At 39.3% G+C, this 19,269-nt stretch overlaps 1 protein-coding gene across 2 annotated transcripts in view; it reads right to left on the bottom strand.

Moving 5' to 3' along the window:
* The window catches only part of cmahp, a 104,699-nt gene that overhangs the window by 26,771 nt on the left and 58,659 nt on the right, over positions 1 to 19,269 (bottom strand). For both annotated transcript variants that reach the window (XM_012965384.3, XM_002936445.5), the window contains exons 3-8: positions 12,769 to 12,860; positions 12,304 to 12,413; positions 11,359 to 11,549; positions 9,142 to 9,289; positions 7,539 to 7,620; positions 2,579 to 2,716 (exon numbers count right to left, since the gene is read on the bottom strand). In XM_012965384.3, coding sequence (XP_012820838.2) covers positions 2,579 to 2,716; positions 7,539 to 7,620; positions 9,142 to 9,289; positions 11,359 to 11,549; positions 12,304 to 12,413; positions 12,769 to 12,860 — 761 coding nt within the window. The remainder of the gene's footprint in view (positions 1 to 2,578; positions 2,717 to 7,538; positions 7,621 to 9,141; positions 9,290 to 11,358; positions 11,550 to 12,303; positions 12,414 to 12,768; positions 12,861 to 19,269) is intronic.

Here is a 19,269-nt window from a genome sequence, read left to right as displayed (position 1 = left end):
ATTCGGATTCAATCGTACTTTAATGAATGTGTCCCTGAGAGCGGGAGTTGGGAAAGACATCTTTAATAACAGCAACAAATTAAATATTGTTGCATATTTATAACCAATGGCCCACATATCTGTGTGCGTTGAATGAACTGGGGCACTTAACACCCAGCCACAGTTTTATTATTAAACTTGTATCTTTCTCATGCACAATATTATACATGGAAACAGTTCATTTGGGGGTACAACCCCCAAAATATAATACTACATTCCATTTAAAATTCACATTACAATGCAAAACATTGTGTCCCAATTATAGCAATTCATGTTTAATGTCCAACGTCATATCTGCTGAGATAAACGCCCAGATTTTCCACTGCCTTCTGGTGCTTGCAAATCGACACAGGTGTCTGCACTTTGTTTTGAAACCCAGAGACTTGTGACTAAGTCCATGAATACAGGAGTAACTACATTAGTCAGTGCCAAATTGATGAGGTACAGGAGGGGAAAAGGCACATAGGCATCATTCAGACATGCAAGTTATGGAGTGGCATGAGCCCCAGACTGCTACTGAGCCCTATCCTTACAACGTGCCCTATGGCTGGTGATAAGGGCTGAACTATGCCTCCTTATACTGCAAATTTCTGGAGACAGGAACAGAATGTAACATTCTCTGGGGCGCAAGTGCTTGTTAGATGAGCACTAAGTGTGCTACTGTGTGTTTTATTGCTCTGGCACATATGCACTAGGGAAAAGTAAATGACCCCTAATGTCTATCCATAGTCTAGGAAAAGTCCCATGCTGCTGTAAGCAGTGATACAAATGAACCAAATATAGTGGGGAATGTAATAAAAGTAAAATATTTGCAATGCAAAAATGTATGCCTCAGTGCGAACAAATATGACTTTGAGTGAATTGAATATAGCTTTTGTGAAGCAGAAACTGTTTAGCAACCACTTTCAACAGTGGAAGAATGTTTGCAAATGTTATAGCTTGCCACAGTGTATGTAATAGAAGTTTGCAATGTGCAATTTAAATTCACAATGCAACAACAGCATAATGAAGAATATTACATTGCAAAATATGAATTTAATCTTATTTGTGCAAATATTTTTCTGTTTATGATTTTTTTACATTCCCCGTAGAACTTGTTACAAAAAGAAATGTAGCAATTACCATTTAATAGTCAGGTTTTTGTAGTTTGGACCTAAGGCTAATGCCACACGAGGCGTAGGGCGGATATTTTCGGCAAGCGCAAAAGCGCTTGCTGAAAATTCCGCCCTACGCCTCCTACATGTACCCGCACCCGAATGAATGAGATATGCTCGGGTGCAGGCACATGTAGCCGATATATGCATGAAAACGTGAGATAATGCAAAGTCTCGCGCTTTTGCGCTGACCAAAAATATCCGCCCTATGCTTCGTGTGGCATTAGCCTAGACAAAAAAAAAAGAAATTGTTTCCAATACAGGTATAGGACCCATTATCCAGAATACTTTGGACCACCCATGGGTATTCCGGATAAGGGGTCCTTCCGTAATTTGGATCTCCATACCTTAAGTCTGCTAAAAAATCAATAAAACATTAATTAAACCCAATAGGATTGTTTTGCATCCAATAAGGATAAATTATATCTTAATTGGGATCAATTACAAGGTACTGTTTTATTACTACAGAAAAAAAGGAAATCAGTTTTAAAATTCTGTATTATTTGATTAAAATGGAGTCTATGGGAGATGGGCTTTCTGTAATTTGGAGCTTTCTGGATAATGGGTTTCCAGATAAGGGATCCCATACCTGTACTATACCCTCCTCCTTCCCTGGCAGTAAGCATAACTGGATTTGCTTGTGCTCAGGTACTGCTCTGGGGGTGGGGGGAAGGGTGACAAGCAGGTAAATCTACATTTGTGTGTATGCCTCCTGTCACAATTTGCCTGTTGGTTATTTGTACATACTGCTGCAGAATATGGTGGTGCTACATACATTTATTAATAGAACATATTTGTGATGCATATTTGAAAAATGACATGTAGTTCCAAAGTTCCTAAAGCACTACTTAATCATTTTATGCTGCTTAGCTCTTGTTGCACAAATAAATCCTAACTACTATTGTTACTATTCCTACTACTAAACACTTCTTGAAAACCAGGACCCGGAATTAATATGGTATGCTGGAGCATGCTGGGTATGTGAGATTCCTACATGTGCTCACACTTCCCTTTTCATTATTTCTGGTTTTGTTCTTGTTACTAAATGTAGTTTACTTGTAGATGTACATGGGACATGGGACATGTGGTTACTTGTATATGTACCATGATGTAAGTACCCACACTGAGAAAATTAGTCTAAATAAATTTCCCTTCAATACTTTTATACCACTTGAGAGTGCTTGTTTCGGCCACAACATAATATTTCTAACTTATATAAAGGCACAAGTGCTTGACTGCATTATCCCTTAAACATACATACATTCCGTGGATAGCTAGACAGATAAGCTTTATTTTATGGTAAGTTTGGTTTAGCAGAGGTTTTTATAAATCAACACATTGTACATTTTTTGTGGGAAGGTATATATGGAACCCCATGCTCATACCTGTAAATTTCCCACCACTGAATGTCATTGGAAATCCAGATGCTCCCCCAGCAAAGTCACTCATCATAAGAGCAACATTTGTGGGTAACTTGCCACCATTGGGTCGAGTACAATCTACTGTATTTAGGATTTTATTACCTGGGGAAACAAAGCAGATAAATGAAGAATCCATGCACTATAACATTCATCTGTAACTCTAGCCTTTATACAAGCATATTTTTGAATAGCGTAGCAGTACCCTGTGTGGAGGTAGGGAAGCTGCTGTGGCGCTGCGGATATTGGCTCAAAATGCAAACTAAAAAACCGCAAAATTGGCTTAAAATGCCAATATGTGCCACCTGTGCCTTCACCCTGCACACAGTGCTTCTGGGTGCAGGAAAAGTAGGCTGATGCCAGTGTAAGGGGCTGATTCTTGGCCTGTGTTTTTCCGCAGCGTGAGAATCAGCCCTGTGTGGCATCAGCCATAAAAGCTGATTTTTAATACTGCAAGGTGGTAAACAGTATACGGGATCTAACAGGCTTATTCAAGTGTTTAATAACTGTTGTTTACATCATACTAAAAGTTAAAGGGTTCCTCCACCCAAATGTAATTCTAAGCAACTTTCCAATATGCATTTAATACACATTTCAAATAGTTTTTACGTTTATAAATGTAATCGCTATTGAAAGCAGTATCAGAGGAAATAAGCAGCCACATTTACCTCTTTGTTCATAAAATGCATCTATCCCAGGCACTTTTCCTCTTAGCACAGTACTGCCATATTTTTCTGGTGTCCAGATCTCCACTGTACTGGGCACATGTGCAGTACAGAAACTGCCAAAGAAGTTCTATACTGCACATGAGCTTCACAGGGTGACAGTGGTGATGTCTGGAACACCAGAACAATACATAGTGATGAAAAAGTACCCCAGGCTGGTGAATTTTTTAAAGAAGAGGGCAGTTCACAGGGTAGGAAGTAAGCAACTAGGATCACCAGGGGGCAGGTAGCAACATCTAATCACTAATATGTTTGGCTGACATATTCTAATATTAATTCATACAACTGATCTCAAAGTAACAACCAGTGATGAGCAAATCTGTCCTGTTTGTGAAACCGCCAAAAAATTAGTGAAACAGTGAAAGAATTGGGAAATGTGGCTATTGAGTGTTTTTTTAATTCCTTTGTTGCGCCAACTTTTCGCAGCTGTTTCACAAAACAATGGTGAAATACTTGGCAAAAAAATCACTCACTATTAACAACATTTTTTTTTTTCTATAAGCATGCAATGGCTTTACATTGTTTATTAATTGTTTAGGTCATGTATTACTTAACTGAACAGACTATACAGTAATGTGTAGGTATTTTAACTGACTAGAACCATGTGTGACTCATGAAACAGGTTCTTCAGCAATAGACCAACTGCTGACATTTGGTTACAAATTTGCAAGTTACAGCTTTATATAGACTTCTTGTCTATATTTTAGATTTCATTCTCAGATAACACCAGATGCACAGAGTTACTCATAAAAATGTGAAGTGAATTCACCCAAAATGTTCTGTGTGTACAGCATTTAAATCATGGCATGATAACTGCTAAACTGCAGGGTCGAGATAAGGACAATTCAGCTTAGTCATCTTTGGCTCTCTACGCCTTATGTGTTTACACAAAATAACATATGTAACAATTTGTTTTATTACAAACTTGCCTTAGGTTGTCTTTATAGGGGACTTAGGTGACTTTATACAGATCTCCCCCATCATAAGTGAGTGTCTCCATCAAATGTTAAATGTTTATCTATATGCCTATGAGTAAGTGTGTGCGCGCACGAAACGCGTCAGGCGTCTAGCTTTTAGATGGAATAATAAAGACCTGGTTTTAGCAGCATAACGTGTCCGGAGATGTTTGGAGCTCAATTGTGTGTGTTTATCTATATAATTCATAATTTTATTTCTAAATGTATGTTTAAAGTTGAGCATGTTGTTATGTTAATTGCTTCTTGTTTTAGAGTGAGCATTTAACCCTATGGTAATCAAGGTTCACAGTGTAAGAAAGAACTGCTATGTCTCCTTTTTTCTTTTCTAAAATGTAACTGCCAAACCCAAGCTCTTAGTGGAGTGTCACTTACTGTTTGTGTAAGTGAAATATGGTTGCCACCTATCTTGTTTGGACCCAGGCAGCCCAGACTACGGAAGGGCTGTGCGGGTCAAAACTGAAATTAGGAAAACCGGGCAGGACTCAATAAGACTGACACAGTGATCGGCCAATCACAGATCACTGTGTCATAGCCCTGCCCAGTGATGTCACTGTCTTGCCGCTTCCTCTCCCCATGACGTCACAACCACGCCTCTCCCTGCCCATGTGACACCACCGCCTGCCACCTGTACGGCAAAAAAAGAGAGCAGAGGTAGCAACCCTAAAGTCAAGTGTTCTAAATAATTATTTTATTCCCGTGGCACTGGCAGCATTAGCTATTATTGTATATCAGAGTTATTATATATATGCAGTTTGTGTATATGCTGTTATTTTATAACTGTGTTATAACTCTAAGGATTTAAGTTGATATCTAGGCCTGTGTTTTTAGTTTTATAAAGCCAGGTATTGTATTTGCCTTTGTGTCAGTGAGTAAATCACACGCTCCTTCTATAATATTTATATGGACATTTTATGCATAAGCCATAGGCTCCCCGCTCCTGTGGACAATTCTCAAGGCCTGGATCATTTCTGTTATAGGGGCTGCTGAACTGCTGGGCTGGTACAGTAAGCTTAGTATATAAAATACACAATTTCTAGGCTTTACTTTTACATAAGTCTTGAATGTAACAGTCTTGAATGTAACTGTATTTTAGATTTGTTCTATTAATTTACAGAGCTAAAAATGTTGAACAACAAGGAAATGTTTATAAAAAGCGACTCTGGGCAGAAATATTTATCAGGATGTACATTTTGTGTGCTTAGTGTCAGTTACCGACATTTCTCATGAACATAAGAACATTTCCTAAAGCTAAAACTGTATTTATACAATGATAGTGCACAATAGATATTATTCGTCATAGAGTGATTTATCTGCAACACTAACATAAATATAAGACATACACACCCAAAATTTTCCACAAAGGGGATTTATAAATTAATTTATCAACTTACTTGGAGTGGTCCTCTCAGCGCTTTTACACATAAAGTTTCTGCATTTAGTGCTTTATAAACCATTTCAGAAAATTAGAGTGTCAGCGACCCTAAATATGCACTTTCTGCTGTGTCTCTGACCCTCAGTGCTCTTGAGCCTAGTGTTTGCAGTCTAAAGTTGCTCATATCTTATTTTGTTAATAATGAATATATATTGCTCAGAGAAACATTTGGGTAAAGTCACATGAATTTTTTGGGGGGGGTTTAGATTTTTTACCCACGCCTGCCCCTAACCTGCACTTTGTGAAATTGCACCCAACCCTGCCAGCTGTGCTGATTTATGTACCTTCTCCTATGTCATTGGAGGAACAGGGTGAGTGCCTGTATATAAAAGAGCACAGGCCTGGTAGTAGTGGGTTTGGCGTGGTGCAGAGAGAAGTCAGGGAGTCGACAGGTGGCAGTGAATTCAGCCTGAACAGTTGGCCTGATACCTTTGGGACTGTTGTCAGGTGAAAAGGAAAGCCCTGGAGCTATAAGCGCAGGGGCTGCATGACAAGGGATCCAAATAACCAGCAGCCAGATTACACTGGTTTATGTTTAGAGATTGGCAGAACCAGGTTCAACTGTGATTAGGTGAGAAGGAAAGAGTTAAGGCAGGAGAAGGCTGAACTGGGGGGCGGAGAAAGAGAGGGATGTGATGTCAGAAAAGCACTCACTTCCTTATCTTCTGAGCAGGTAGAAACATCCCACCCTCCCTCTTTTTGCATATTTTGCAAAATGTCAGGAATTTTGGTTCTCATATTATCTATTAATAACTGAATGTGGAATTTTTCCTGAATGCATTGTTATATTATGCTTTCTGTATCTTTATACGGTATAAACTTGAAAGTCAGCTTTGTGTGTAATTCATGTTAACAATGATTTCTTGATCCAGGGAATGTTTCTGATCGCCATGGGGTCAGGAAGGAATTTTTTCCCTCTTGAGGCATAATTGGCACAGGCTTCAGGTTGGGTTTTTTGCCTTCCTCTGGATCAAAACAGTGGATATATGATAATATATTTTAAGTTTTATTTGTCACAGCAGCAGTAGAAACTTGCCAGAGTACTGCACAGATAATTTTAGCAGAGGGAGAAAGGAGGTTCTCCCCTGTGACTGCACAGTGGATTGATAGATACAGACGCCACTACTGCTTGTGCTAGGTGACAGCCTACTTGGATTTCCTATCATTGAGACACTGCAGATCCAGGACCGGCAGTAGGGCTGCTGAACTTCTCTCATGGTTGGTAATGCAGCTCCTCCTGGTAGCAGAGTTTGGGGCCATCCTCTCTGTAGGTAGAGGCAGTCTAATACTCATTCAAGTCTTCAGCGAGGAACGGGAGAGCATAGTAGCGACCTCTTATGGAATTATGGCTTTAGAATATTGCCTTGGGTTAGGCTGGCAAGGTCCTATTTATTTGATAAAATGTGAATAAATGCTGTGCCCATTTTCTCCACCTCTGTCTCCTGGTGTTTTCATTAAGGTAGGTAACAAGGGGGCTCAGTGGGGTGCCTCAAGGCGAAGGGTCAATTGAGGAGTCCCCTTGTCATGTAGTAGCAGTCTAATTTTTATACTTTGCAACCTCAAGTTAAATTCATCCTGAGGGCAATGTGTTATTTATTAACATCTCCTTGTACCCTCTCCTGTTATTTTCCATTCAACCCCCTGCCTGTCTGCTAGGGTTTGCAGTAACCTTATTGCCAGGATAGCAAAAACTATGTATGGCAAAAAAAAAGAAATAGGTGAACATATCCTTAAGTTACACTTCTTATAGATTTATAAACAATAATGGGAATATAGTATATTGTAGTAGTTACCTTTGTATTCCACAATAATACATGTGTCCATTTCAGGGTGAACACCATCCATAAGAATCATGAACCTTAGGTTTTCATCTACCTAAAATATCAAGACAGTTTTTTTAATTCTGAGATGTCTATAAATATGTTAATCATTGTGTGTTTGCTCCTCTTTGGGTTGAGGTAAGTAAGGTTAGCAGATCAAAAGCTTTTAATGAGTGATACATGGAATCTTCTGGTAGTTTTGATGTAAAAAATTGCTGATCAAATTACTAATCTTGAAGTGAAACACTAAAATATGGCTATGCCATTTGCAAAGAATTGTGGGAATCTTGCCTGTAGAAGAGTTGATTTTTCCGAATCGTTGTTTTTGTAGTCTGGCAAACTGAGAATACATTAAGGACAGAAGCTTTTTTTTAAATATGATTTCATTAAAACATCCAGGTAATTGTAGAAGCTGGTGGTAGGGATAGGGAGGTCCCAAGGCCAAGAAGCAGATCACTAAGGGAGTTCAAGGGGAAGTGGGGGCTGCAGGGTACCCTCCCTCTAGACTCCAGTTCTACAGTTGGGCATCCCTTGCACTTAACATTTAGGAACAATGTTTGTGTTTAACTAAACTGCCTGGAATCTGGAGATGGGCACCGTAAGTGACTGCTGAAAGACTGGAAATCACATACTGGAAGAAGCTATGATGCACATTTGGTTTGGTCCCTCAAACTTATTTAGAAAGAAACTTTGGTGGGATTGCTGCTTGGGGGAAAGGTCAGTGCCACGGATCTGAGCTCCTACTTAGCATTTATATTTTTGCCAGTTAAAAAGGGAAATTTTGCTATTAAATTCTGCTTGTGCTGTTTTCTGCCTGTGTGCTTCTTTCATGTCCATAATCCTGTCCTATGCTCAGAGATGTCACACTGCTGATGAAGTTTATAAATGGATAGTAATCAAAAAGCATTTCTTTTCAATAAATGTATAATTCCTCCCCATTGGATCACCACTGCATGCCTGCCATATAAACATTCACAACCCACCCACTAGAGATCTATAAGCATCTATTTTACATTAACACTTCTTTCCACGTGGCAATAAACCTTGGCTCAGTAATTACTTTAAGACATAATTTTAGAGCTAGAGTTCATGTAGAAATTATGGGCAACATGGTGACTCTGTGGATAGCAAATCTACCTTACAGTACAGAGGCCTTAATTTGATTGTGGTTTGGGAACTCTGCAAGGAGTTTGTATATTCTCCCCATGTCTATGTGGGGGTTTTCAAGGCTCCTCCCACACTCCAAAAACATGCAGACAGAATATTTGGCTTCTGATATAACTGACCATACTATGTGTGAAATTGATAGGGACCTCCAGTGCAGGGAATGATGTACAATCTTTGTAAAGTGCTGTATAAAAGTGTTAGCACAATATAAATACAAGGAAATATGAATCTTTGTGGAATTAATTACGTGGCATTATTTTCTGCATATTAGATAATGGCAAAAAGATATTTTAATCCCAGAATATTCCTCCCACAAATTGATCACAAACTGCCTACTTTACCAGACACCGTAAAAAAGAATTTGCCAGAATCTTATTAAGGAAAGAAAAAAATGACAAACGTATCTAACCTCTTGCCAGGTTCCAAAAGGGACAACATTGATATTGGTAAGTTTAACTCCACTTTTGTTCAGGTACCAGAAGACAGGGCGTTCAGTCTTGCCAACATATATAGGAATATCTGGTCGTTTTTCAGAGAGCTTCCTGAGTGTAGGATAACTATATAAAGAATGATAATATAATTAATTAATGTGGTTTGCAAATCAGGAGTATAAACTGTATACAATACAATGTAAAAATGTAAAGGTAAACAAAGGTCCAGGACCGGATGGGATTCATCCCAGGGTATTAAATGAGCTGAGCGCTGTGATTGCCAAGCCTCTTCACATAATTTTTCAGGATTCGTTGAGGTTTGGCATGGTGCCGAGAGACTGGCGGATTGCTAATGTGGTGCCGTTATTTAAAAAGGGATCTCGTTCTCAGCCTGAAAACTATAGGCCTGTTAGTCTGACATCAGTAGTAGGAAAGCTTCTGGAAGGGGTAATAAGGGATAGGATAGTTGAATACATTGCAGTTCACAATACTATTAGTTTGTGCCAGCATGGTTTTATGCGTAACAGATCTTGCCAGACTAATTTAGTTGCCTTTTATGAGGAGGTGAGCAGAAACCTTGATGCTGGAATGGCAGTTGATGTCATCTACTTAGATTTTGCTAAAGCGTTTGATACAGTACCTCACAGAAGGTTAATGATCAAATTGAGGAATATTGGCCTAGAACATAATATTTGTAATTGGATAGAAAACTGGCTGAAGGATAGAGTACAAAGAGTGGTGGTAAATGGAACATTTTCTAATTGGGCCAGTGTGGTTAGTGGAGTACCGCAGGGGTCAGTCCTTGGTCCTTTGCTTTTTAACTTGTTTATTAATGACCTGGAGGTGGGCATAGAGAGTACTGTTTCTATTTTTGCTGATGACACTAAATTGGGCAAAACTATAAGTTCCATGCAGGATGCTGCTGCTCTGCAGAGCGATTTGACAAAATTGGAAAACTGGGCAGCAAACTGGAAAATGAGGTTCAATGTTGACAAGTGCAAAGTTATGCACTTTGGTAGAAATAATATAAACGCGAACTATCTACTGAATGGTAGTGTGTTGGGGGTATCCTTAATGGAGAAGGATCTAGGGTTTTTGTAGATCACAAGTTGTCTAATTCCAGGCAGTGTCATTCTGTGGCTACTACAGCAAATAAAGTGCTGTCTTGTATAAAAAAGGGCATTGACTCAAGGGATGAGGACATATTTTTGCCGCTTTATAGGTCCCTGGTAAGGCCTCACCTTGAGTATGCAGTGCAGTTTTGGGCTCCAGTCCTTAAGAAGGATATTAATGAGCTGGAGAGAGTGCAGAGACGTGCAACTAAACTGGTTAAGGGGATGGAAGAGTTAAACTATGAGGTTAGACTGTCTAGGTTGGGGTTATTTTCTCTGGAAAAGAGGCGCTTGCGAGGGGACATGATTACTCTGTACAAGTACATTAGAGGGGATTATAGGCAGTTGGGGGATGTTCTTTTTTCCCATAAAAACAATTAGCGCACCAGAGGTCACCCCTTTAGATTAGAGGAACAGAGCTTCCATTTGAAGCAGCGTAGGTGGTTTTTCACGGTGAGGGCAGTGAGATTGGGGAATGCCCTTCCTAGTGATGTGGTAATGGCAGACTCTGTTGATGCCTTTAAGAGGGGCCTGGATGAGTTTTTGAACAAGCAGAATATCCAAGGCTATTGTGATACTAATATCTACAGTTAGTATTACTGGTTGTATATATAGTTTATGTATGTGAGTGTATAGATTGGTTAGTATAGGTTGTGTGCTGGGTTTACTTGGATGGGTTGAACTTGATGGACAATGGTCTTTTTTCAACCCTATGTAACTATGTAACTATGTAACTATGTAACTATTTCTAAACTATTCCTACACAGGTTAACTATGTAACAATACTGCTAATTACTCATAAAAGATATCACATTTCTTAAATAATCATATATTTATGGCACAAATCCAGTGCTCTCTAGTCATTATTGAGAAGTTATATTCTTTTTTGTGTGTTATATGTTATATTATATAGCATCTTATTTGTCAAAGCCAACACAGGAAAAAAGTTCCAGAGAACCAGATGTGAGATTATGAGATGCTTTAATTAGCAATTGCCACTTCTCAAAACAATTTTGTTTGCAAATAAAAGCTTATTCTCCATTCTGAATTGCTGAAAAACCTTTTGCATTTGTATATACTCACCTAAGATGATCAGAGTGCATGTGACTTATATAAATCAAGTCTGCTTGGCACAGTCTTTCTAGCCAATCACATGGAGGCTCGTGAAGTAACCACCATCCCCGAGCAAAAGCAGGTCCAATTAACCAAGGATCAAACACCATGCGCTTGTTTCCAAGCTTCAGATCCATGCATGCATGAGTAAGATATGTGACCTGCCAAGGTACAATGTACAGCTATAATTCTATTTGTGTTGTACATTTCTTTAAAGGAGAAGGAGAGGTATAAACTAAGTAAGCTTTATCAGAAAGGTCTATGTAAATACAACCATAAGCACTCAGTCCTCTATCAAAAGAAACACAGGATGTCTTGTCTGCCTTTGTGTAAACATGTTCTTTGGTATCAGACTTTCTCTCTCCTAAAAATCCTTCATTCTCAGGGCCAGAGTCTGCACAGCTCTCTCTCTCCCTTCTTCTGCTCCCCTTCCCATAATAATTCATAATAATTCACTCCCCCTCTCATCAGAATGTGTGATCTGAGCTACCAGCCCCAAGAGCTGCAGCACGAAAGCTACAGAGACCAAGCTAAAATGGCAGCTGCTATCTTAAACAAACGGAGGAAATTAATCTGTACATGAATCGGAAGTACTACTTCTCAGTTCAAGCCCTACCAGGGACCCTCAGCTATTGTTTTTGGCCAATAAAACCCTAAGTGATATTTTAGCTGGTCTTGTACATATATCAAGGTGGTGCAAATACGCAATCTCCCTATTTGCCTTCATGCTAAGACTCATGCTAAGACCCATTGTCACTGCTCCAGGTCCTCAACTGGGGGTCAGCTCCACAGTTTGGGAACTACTGCCCTATTTATCAAAACAGTTATATATTCTTTGCTCAGCTCTGCTCTGCCTATAGGCCTAGTTATTTAACAAATGTGTCTCCAGATCATTAGGGCTGCTCCAGATCTTACCTGGACCTCTCCTTTTTCCAAGCATACAACCATACGAGGATCAGTGTCCCAAGGATTTGGAGGACTTAATTCAACAAGTGAAAAGCCATTTTCTTCATCTCTTTCAATTACTACAAAAAAGTATGATATAATCTTTTAAAAATCATACTTCACGTATTTGCTGATCAACTGTAAGTGCAGCCTACTATCCATTTAATTGAGAATCAGAAAAATAAATCACAGTATTTTCAGAGCAATATTGGTCAGTTCTTTGCATGGAAATCTTGCAGCACTGGATAACAACTTTGTGAGTGAGTCAGAAACAGGTCAATTTAGCTTTCCCATCCCACATGCAATGAACATGCATGCTTTGTATAGAGGAGAAGGAGCCCATGGGAATTCAAACCCTTGGAAGTTGTACAGCTGCCAACTGAAGAGCAGCTTTTGTGTGAAAACTGTGTGGAAAAAAATATCTAAATCAATTACCCAGCTCCTCTTGGCAGAAACTGTCTGGTGGATTCACATATTTCATTGAACTTACATCCAGCTTCCAATTATGTTTTGTACAGCGCACCGTCCTGCATCGAAATAAAAGCAAATATACAGCTTTAACAAGTTCAAATCATCATCTACATTGATTTAATTTATTTGTGTCTCTTGCATTATAATATACTTATTCCAATGCAACTTTAATTCAGAAATATACAGTATCTATTATTGAAAATTCTAACTCAACGAAACTAAATAATCTCAAAACCGTTTCTACTCTAATTCAAGTAGCTTTTTCGGTTTAACTGAAAGGTAGGGAATGCATTGGCATTTGAAACCATTAAGGACAATACAATCACTGGAATTCCATTACAATGGGTCTATTAAACTTTGAGGTGTGAAATTGTGATCCAGTTACAATATTACATAAATCATTGAGGCAGGTGCAAAGTTTGCGTGACTAGGAGTATCAATTGTTGTGAAACTACCAGGATAAACAAGTCTCACAAGTCCCCTCCCCTCTTTTTAGAAGTGGTTATTCAGCTTGACATGATTGCCCCATTTACACCTATTACAAAACAAAATTGAGAAACGAACATTCACCTCAGTGAGATTCATGAAGACAGTGTGACTGACTCTTTCACTTGATACTGTAGTATTGGGCCATGAGAAGCAACCACATGGACTGACAGTTTCTAGCACATTTGAAATGTATGATACAATAAAGAGCTCTAAAAATGGTTAGTTTTATTTCCCCCACTTCAGCTTCTTGACAAAAGTCATGTTGATTGCAAAGCAAAATTACTATTGATACATTCTGAGTTTGCAAGTGGACCCCTCACAATGCGTAGATCCTGTGTTAAGGGTGGAGTAGCACAAAGAAAGTGAGGTGATAAAATGCCTTACACAACACCCAGGCATGATTCTGTGTACAGAGCAATGTGGTTGCTGCATATTTTAGCGTATATTTCTCTGCTTATCTTTGGCAAGCATTGTTCATTAATCTAATGGGATCTTACAAAAATGAAATACACTTCTGAGCATATTTGTTTTGTGAGTTCTTTATTGGAAACTGTATTGCACTGTTTTATAACTCCCTCAAAATAGCAGGGAATGAAAAGTGAACACCTTACTATATAATAAAGCTTTCTATTTTTCTACTTTGTTTTGTACTGGAATTCAGATTTTATTTGTATTGTTTCAGCAACCTAATAGGCTTTATAATTGGCTCCTCTAATGTGCAAAATAAAAAAACAACTTTATAGATATTTAATAGATACTATGCCACTACTACAACCATATAGTATTTATTTTGCCATACCTTTTTCAGGGAGTACACATACACAGGCAGTGGCGTAACTACTCTGCACTGCCCAGCAGCTGCTCTCCTACCTGAAAGTCAAGGGGGAGGATTTATATACAACAATAGAGAAACCAGACCCCTCTATTGTTACGCCACTGTACACAGGGAAGAATCAGCCAATAAGAACTGGTAACAGTGTCTGCCAATGATCCTCATTATAGGCAATGTAGGGCAATAGATTGATCACTTTGATATTGCATGTTTGAGCAAATATGAAAAAAAACCTGGAATCTCCAGTGGCGGATTAATTAAATGAGGGGCCCCTAGGCTACATTTGCACAGGCCCCCTTCTAGTCAAAGACCACAACAGGCAAAGGCACCAAGGTACGCATCCACCCAAGCTCTCAGCTCTTGTCACGCACCGCATGCTTTGTCTGCCTGACTTCTTCCAGTGAGGTGCACCCCAGCGACCCGACCAGCACAAATAATGGTTAGATGGTCCCCCTGATCACATGAGCCCCTAGGTGTTAACCTAGGTAAGCATAATGGTTAATCCGCCCCTGGGAATCTACATTAACTGGCTAAAGCAGCAGTGCCCAACCTTTCTTACTCATGAGCAGACATGTAAAAAGACTTGGAGAGCAACACAAGCACCATAAAAGTTCATGGAGGTGCCAAATAAAGGCTAAGATTGGCTATAAGGTAGCCTCTATGCACACTATCAGCTTACAGGAGACTTTATTTGGTAGTAAATCTTGTTTTTTTTAACCAAAACTTGCCACCAAGTCAGGAATTCAAAAATAACTACCTGGTTTGGGGGCACTGAGAGCAACATCCAAGGCACTGGTTGGGGATCACTGCCCTAAAGTATAAGTAAAACAGCTTATCACCCAGCACATCTGCCATCTGTGTCAAATGAAGTACAAGTCATAAATTTTAATTGGATGGAAGAACTATATCACCTATATAATCGTGGCATGGGGTGTAGTAAACATTTATTGCAATAAAGTGAATTAAGGGCAAACCATGTGCTAATATTTGTTCTATCTTTCACACCTATTGTAAAAAAAGTGCAAATAGAGGCAAAATATGCATGTGCTTTGATCCATTATCCTGATATTGTCATAAGACATAAAAGGCATTGACACAAAAACAGTAGCAATTTTTAAAAACAGGCTTTATTTTTTAACATTGCATAGCACATTCCACCTTTCCCAGAAAAGTATATCGTATTTCGGCAGTCAATATATCACTCTTCTGCCTGTTTATAAGGTATATTAGAGACTGAAACAGATGTTCCTAGGTATAAAAGTGCCTGCTCTAACATTTATTTATTTCTTCATTTTATTATGAGTCTCTGTAACAGTCTGTACAGACACCACTTCAAACTGCTATCCCTGTGTTGAATGATGCACCCTCTATTTAAAATATCTTTATATTAATGTCACTTGTAGAACTTTGTTGCTTATACATGGCAAGTATTGCTATCTGGAAATACAGCCTGCATGTTTTATGCTTCTCTAGGTAGACCTTGTTGGCAGTACCTATGTTCTCTGAAATGTTTTGTTGAACACCAACACCTAAGGATAGTCTTGTTTTATGCAGTATCCCTGGTATATTTTGTGATTTTGCCGTTTTTAGGAACTGATAAACCTATTAATGGACTATAAAGGATTCACAAAAGAACACAAATTGACACTGACCATCACTTTAAGAAGGGGGGTTGGGGGAAGGTTTTTGTTCCATACAAAGATAATTAATCCCACAATGCCTTGCACCTGTACACTTGAGAAAGGGCTCACCTCATGGCAGCAATGCACCTTGCTGGAGGTGAAAGGATGAAATTAAATTAGAAATTAGCTCTGGAATTTAGAGGATAAAGAAGAAATTAGATGAGAGAAATGCAGTTTTGTAAGCAATAAAAAAGCTCTGTGAGTTTAGCTGAGAGATTCTTTGCAGATAGAAAGTTGAGTTAGTGTGCCAATGTTTGGTTTTCAGTGGACAAGTGTGGTGGGAGGAGTAAGCTGATGGAAGGACATCATTATAAGGGTAAGAACCCATGGTGCAAGTTAGTCGCCCAAGATTATTTGAATTACTGTATTGTAAAAGGTTCCAGGTTCAGGCAGCCATGTTGTGGCACTTGCATGTGCATAATGAGCATGTGGGGAGTCTATATTATTATGTGCATGCACGCTAAACAACATGGCTGTCCGCATTGGCAGCTCCCTTCCGGTGCAGGTGGTCTAGCAGGTCTAGCAGGGACTGTTTTTTTAAATAAAAACTATGTTCACTCTGTTAACCCACACCCATGGTGGGGAAGCAAATTTAGTGATGGGTTTCCTTTAAAGGACAATGAAAGGTTAATATCAATTAGAAGTAAGTCTAAAGGCATTCTTTTTAAGTACTTACTGCATATCTAAATTCCCAGACCCCTGCTTGCTTCTCTGAGATATGGTGCTGGCAGCCTACAGCAGTGTGAAGCCTACAGTGACATCACTGAAATCTCTCTCCCCTTCCTGTAGGTGCCAGCGGCAGCCTTCCTATTCTCTGAGCATGTGTGTAACTTGATCCTGTCTCCTGTTCTGAGCTACACATGCCCACCAGCCAATCAGAAGCGGATCTGGCAGAGGGGAGGGGGGGAGGAAATGAAACACATGTGCAGTATGAAGCAAGGAGGGAAAGGAAGGGAGAATACCTTTTTAGAGATGGCTGCCTGTTCTAGAAAATGTGAAGTAAGTGTGACTGAGTAAATATTTGATTAGGTGAGCCAAAAGTGTGCGTTTTTACTAAACAATAGGAGGACTATTGAGCAGTATGATTTTTATATTTTGACTTGCATTCTCCTTTAAGCCTTGAGTGATTTGTTACATCTTTTAATAGCAAAAGCCTTCAGTTCTATCATTTAAGTGTTGTCCTATTCTTAATGACCAACTCATTTTACCTACATTCCACCCCTTGATTCACTGATGTGATACTGATACACGTTATAATTGGGTAATACCTGATGCTTGATAGATATGGTACTAGCTTTCATCCATCTTATCAGTTTCACTGCAGTATATAATGCGATTTTCTTCCCAAAATACAGCCCATAACCCATTTACAACAGATGAAAATGTAAGTTGGTTCCATTCAGTTTAGTCCATGCTATAGGTGCCTAACAATTGGAGTAATTTAGCTGCTTTGCAGTCTGTATGAGCGGTTGTAATATGAAATGATCTTTCTACAAGCCAAACGCTGTATTACAGCAGAGAAAACAAACTGTCAGGAGATACTGGATGAGACCCATGATTTCTGGTTATTGTTCCTCTCTATACTGTGGGGGTTCACTCGCTGGTAGGCTGCAAATGAGGCAACTTCACACACCAAGACCGGTGTAAGGGCTTCCTGCCCGCGTTTATTTTTCAGCGGTTGCAGAAGTTTCCCCTCGCAGGGGGTATAAAACAACAGTTGGAACAGAAATATCAAGCCTCCTGGCTAACACAAAAGTAAATGCTTCTCTTTCTCCTGAAGCTGAGCAAATCCAGCAGCGTGTCTCTCTCACACACACACAGGCTCATCAGCTCTCCTGCACAGCTTCAGGTGTACTACAAATAGGCCTAGGGCCTCCTGAAAAACCTGGCCTATGGATTTGGGAATCCACCCACCCTGCTCTTGCGGATTCCCAGTAAGATCAGCCCCGGATCAACAATTTAAAAAACTGCAGAGAAACAAAGTGTTTCTATGCCCCAAACACTGCTGGTCTCACCTCAGTAAAAATGTCTGAGAATCCGTGGCCCAACATACCTGTTGTCAATCACTTTTCCCCAGGAAACCGGGGACCTTTTTGTCACCATACCACAATACATACACAGATATCAACCTGTAGATGGAAGATAAATAAGATTAGTATCTCTCATAAAACCAACAGGTTTTCTTGGTCCTTTAACAATTATTTCTCCACTCCTTGACTTTATGAACCCTTTTCTTCTGTAGGAACAATCCACACCCTATGACCTGGTAGGGGAACCTGTATTTTTCTCTGCGCCTTGTTTTTCTTTAAGCACACATACAATTATATCACAATTATTTTTGCCCTTGTAGTACAGTAGTTTATTACTGCCCCCTGCGCATACAAATGTCTATTCACCCCAGTTGGAAAAGTTTCCTATTTTACATTTTCATCACATGCCTGAAACACTCATTGACTTTCAGGATTAATTTTCATGATTTGTGTGTATCATCTCCCCCCTAGTACTTATGTCAATGCTTATAGGAATAGCATTGCAAGTTGCTGCATGATAAGGGGCAGTTACTGTCACAATGTCAGTGTTAACCATAGCTTTACCCAACATACTGTACATTATAGTGGTATCAGTGTACCCTGTACATAATGCTTTAATGTAGTGCCGTCCAACTTCTGTGGTAGCAAGGGACAGAATTTTTCTGGCCTATGTGGTGGAAGGCCGATAATGGAAGCCAGTTTTTACATACACAGCTACAGGTATCAACCTGTGGACTGGAAGATACGTAAGATTAGTATCTCCCTCTCATAAAACCAACAGTATTTCCTGGTTTTAACAATTATTTCTCCACTCCTTGACTTTGTGAACCCTTTTCTTCTGTAGGAACAATCCAAACCCTATAACCTGAGTAGTGGTGTGCTGGATTGCCACTCTAAAAAGATGTTATAGTAGATTTTAATTTTTTCTTTTACATACACAGATATCAACCTGTGGACTGGAAGATAAATAAGATTAGTATCTTCCTCTCATAAAAGCAACAGGTATTTCCTGGTCCTTTAACAATTACTTCTCCACTCCTTGACTTTGTGAACCCTTTGCTTCTGTAGGAACAATCCACACCCTATGACCTGGTACAGGGACCTGTATTTTTCTCTGTGCCTTGTATTTCTTTGCGCACACATACAATTATCCCACAATTATTTTTGCCCTTGTAGTACAGTAGTTTATTAATGCCCCCTGCGCATACAAATGTCTATTCACCCCAATTGGAAAAGTTTCCTATTTAAAATTTTTCATCACATGCCTGAAACACTCATTCACTTCACGAATTTCATGATTTGTGTGTAATATCTCCATCTGAGTATCATCTCCCCCCAGTACTGGTTATGTCAATGCTTATAGGAATATTATTGCAAGTTGCTGCATGATAAGGGGCAGTTACTGTCACCAATGTCAGTGTTAACCATAGCT

The sequence above is a fragment of the Xenopus tropicalis genome, chromosome 6, assembly GCF_000004195.4.
Source record: "Xenopus tropicalis strain Nigerian chromosome 6, UCB_Xtro_10.0, whole genome shotgun sequence".
Classification (NCBI taxonomy): Eukaryota; Metazoa; Chordata; class Amphibia; order Anura; family Pipidae; genus Xenopus; species Xenopus tropicalis.
Note: the sequence above shows the minus strand (reverse complement) of the source record. Positions and strands in the feature narration are given on the sequence as shown.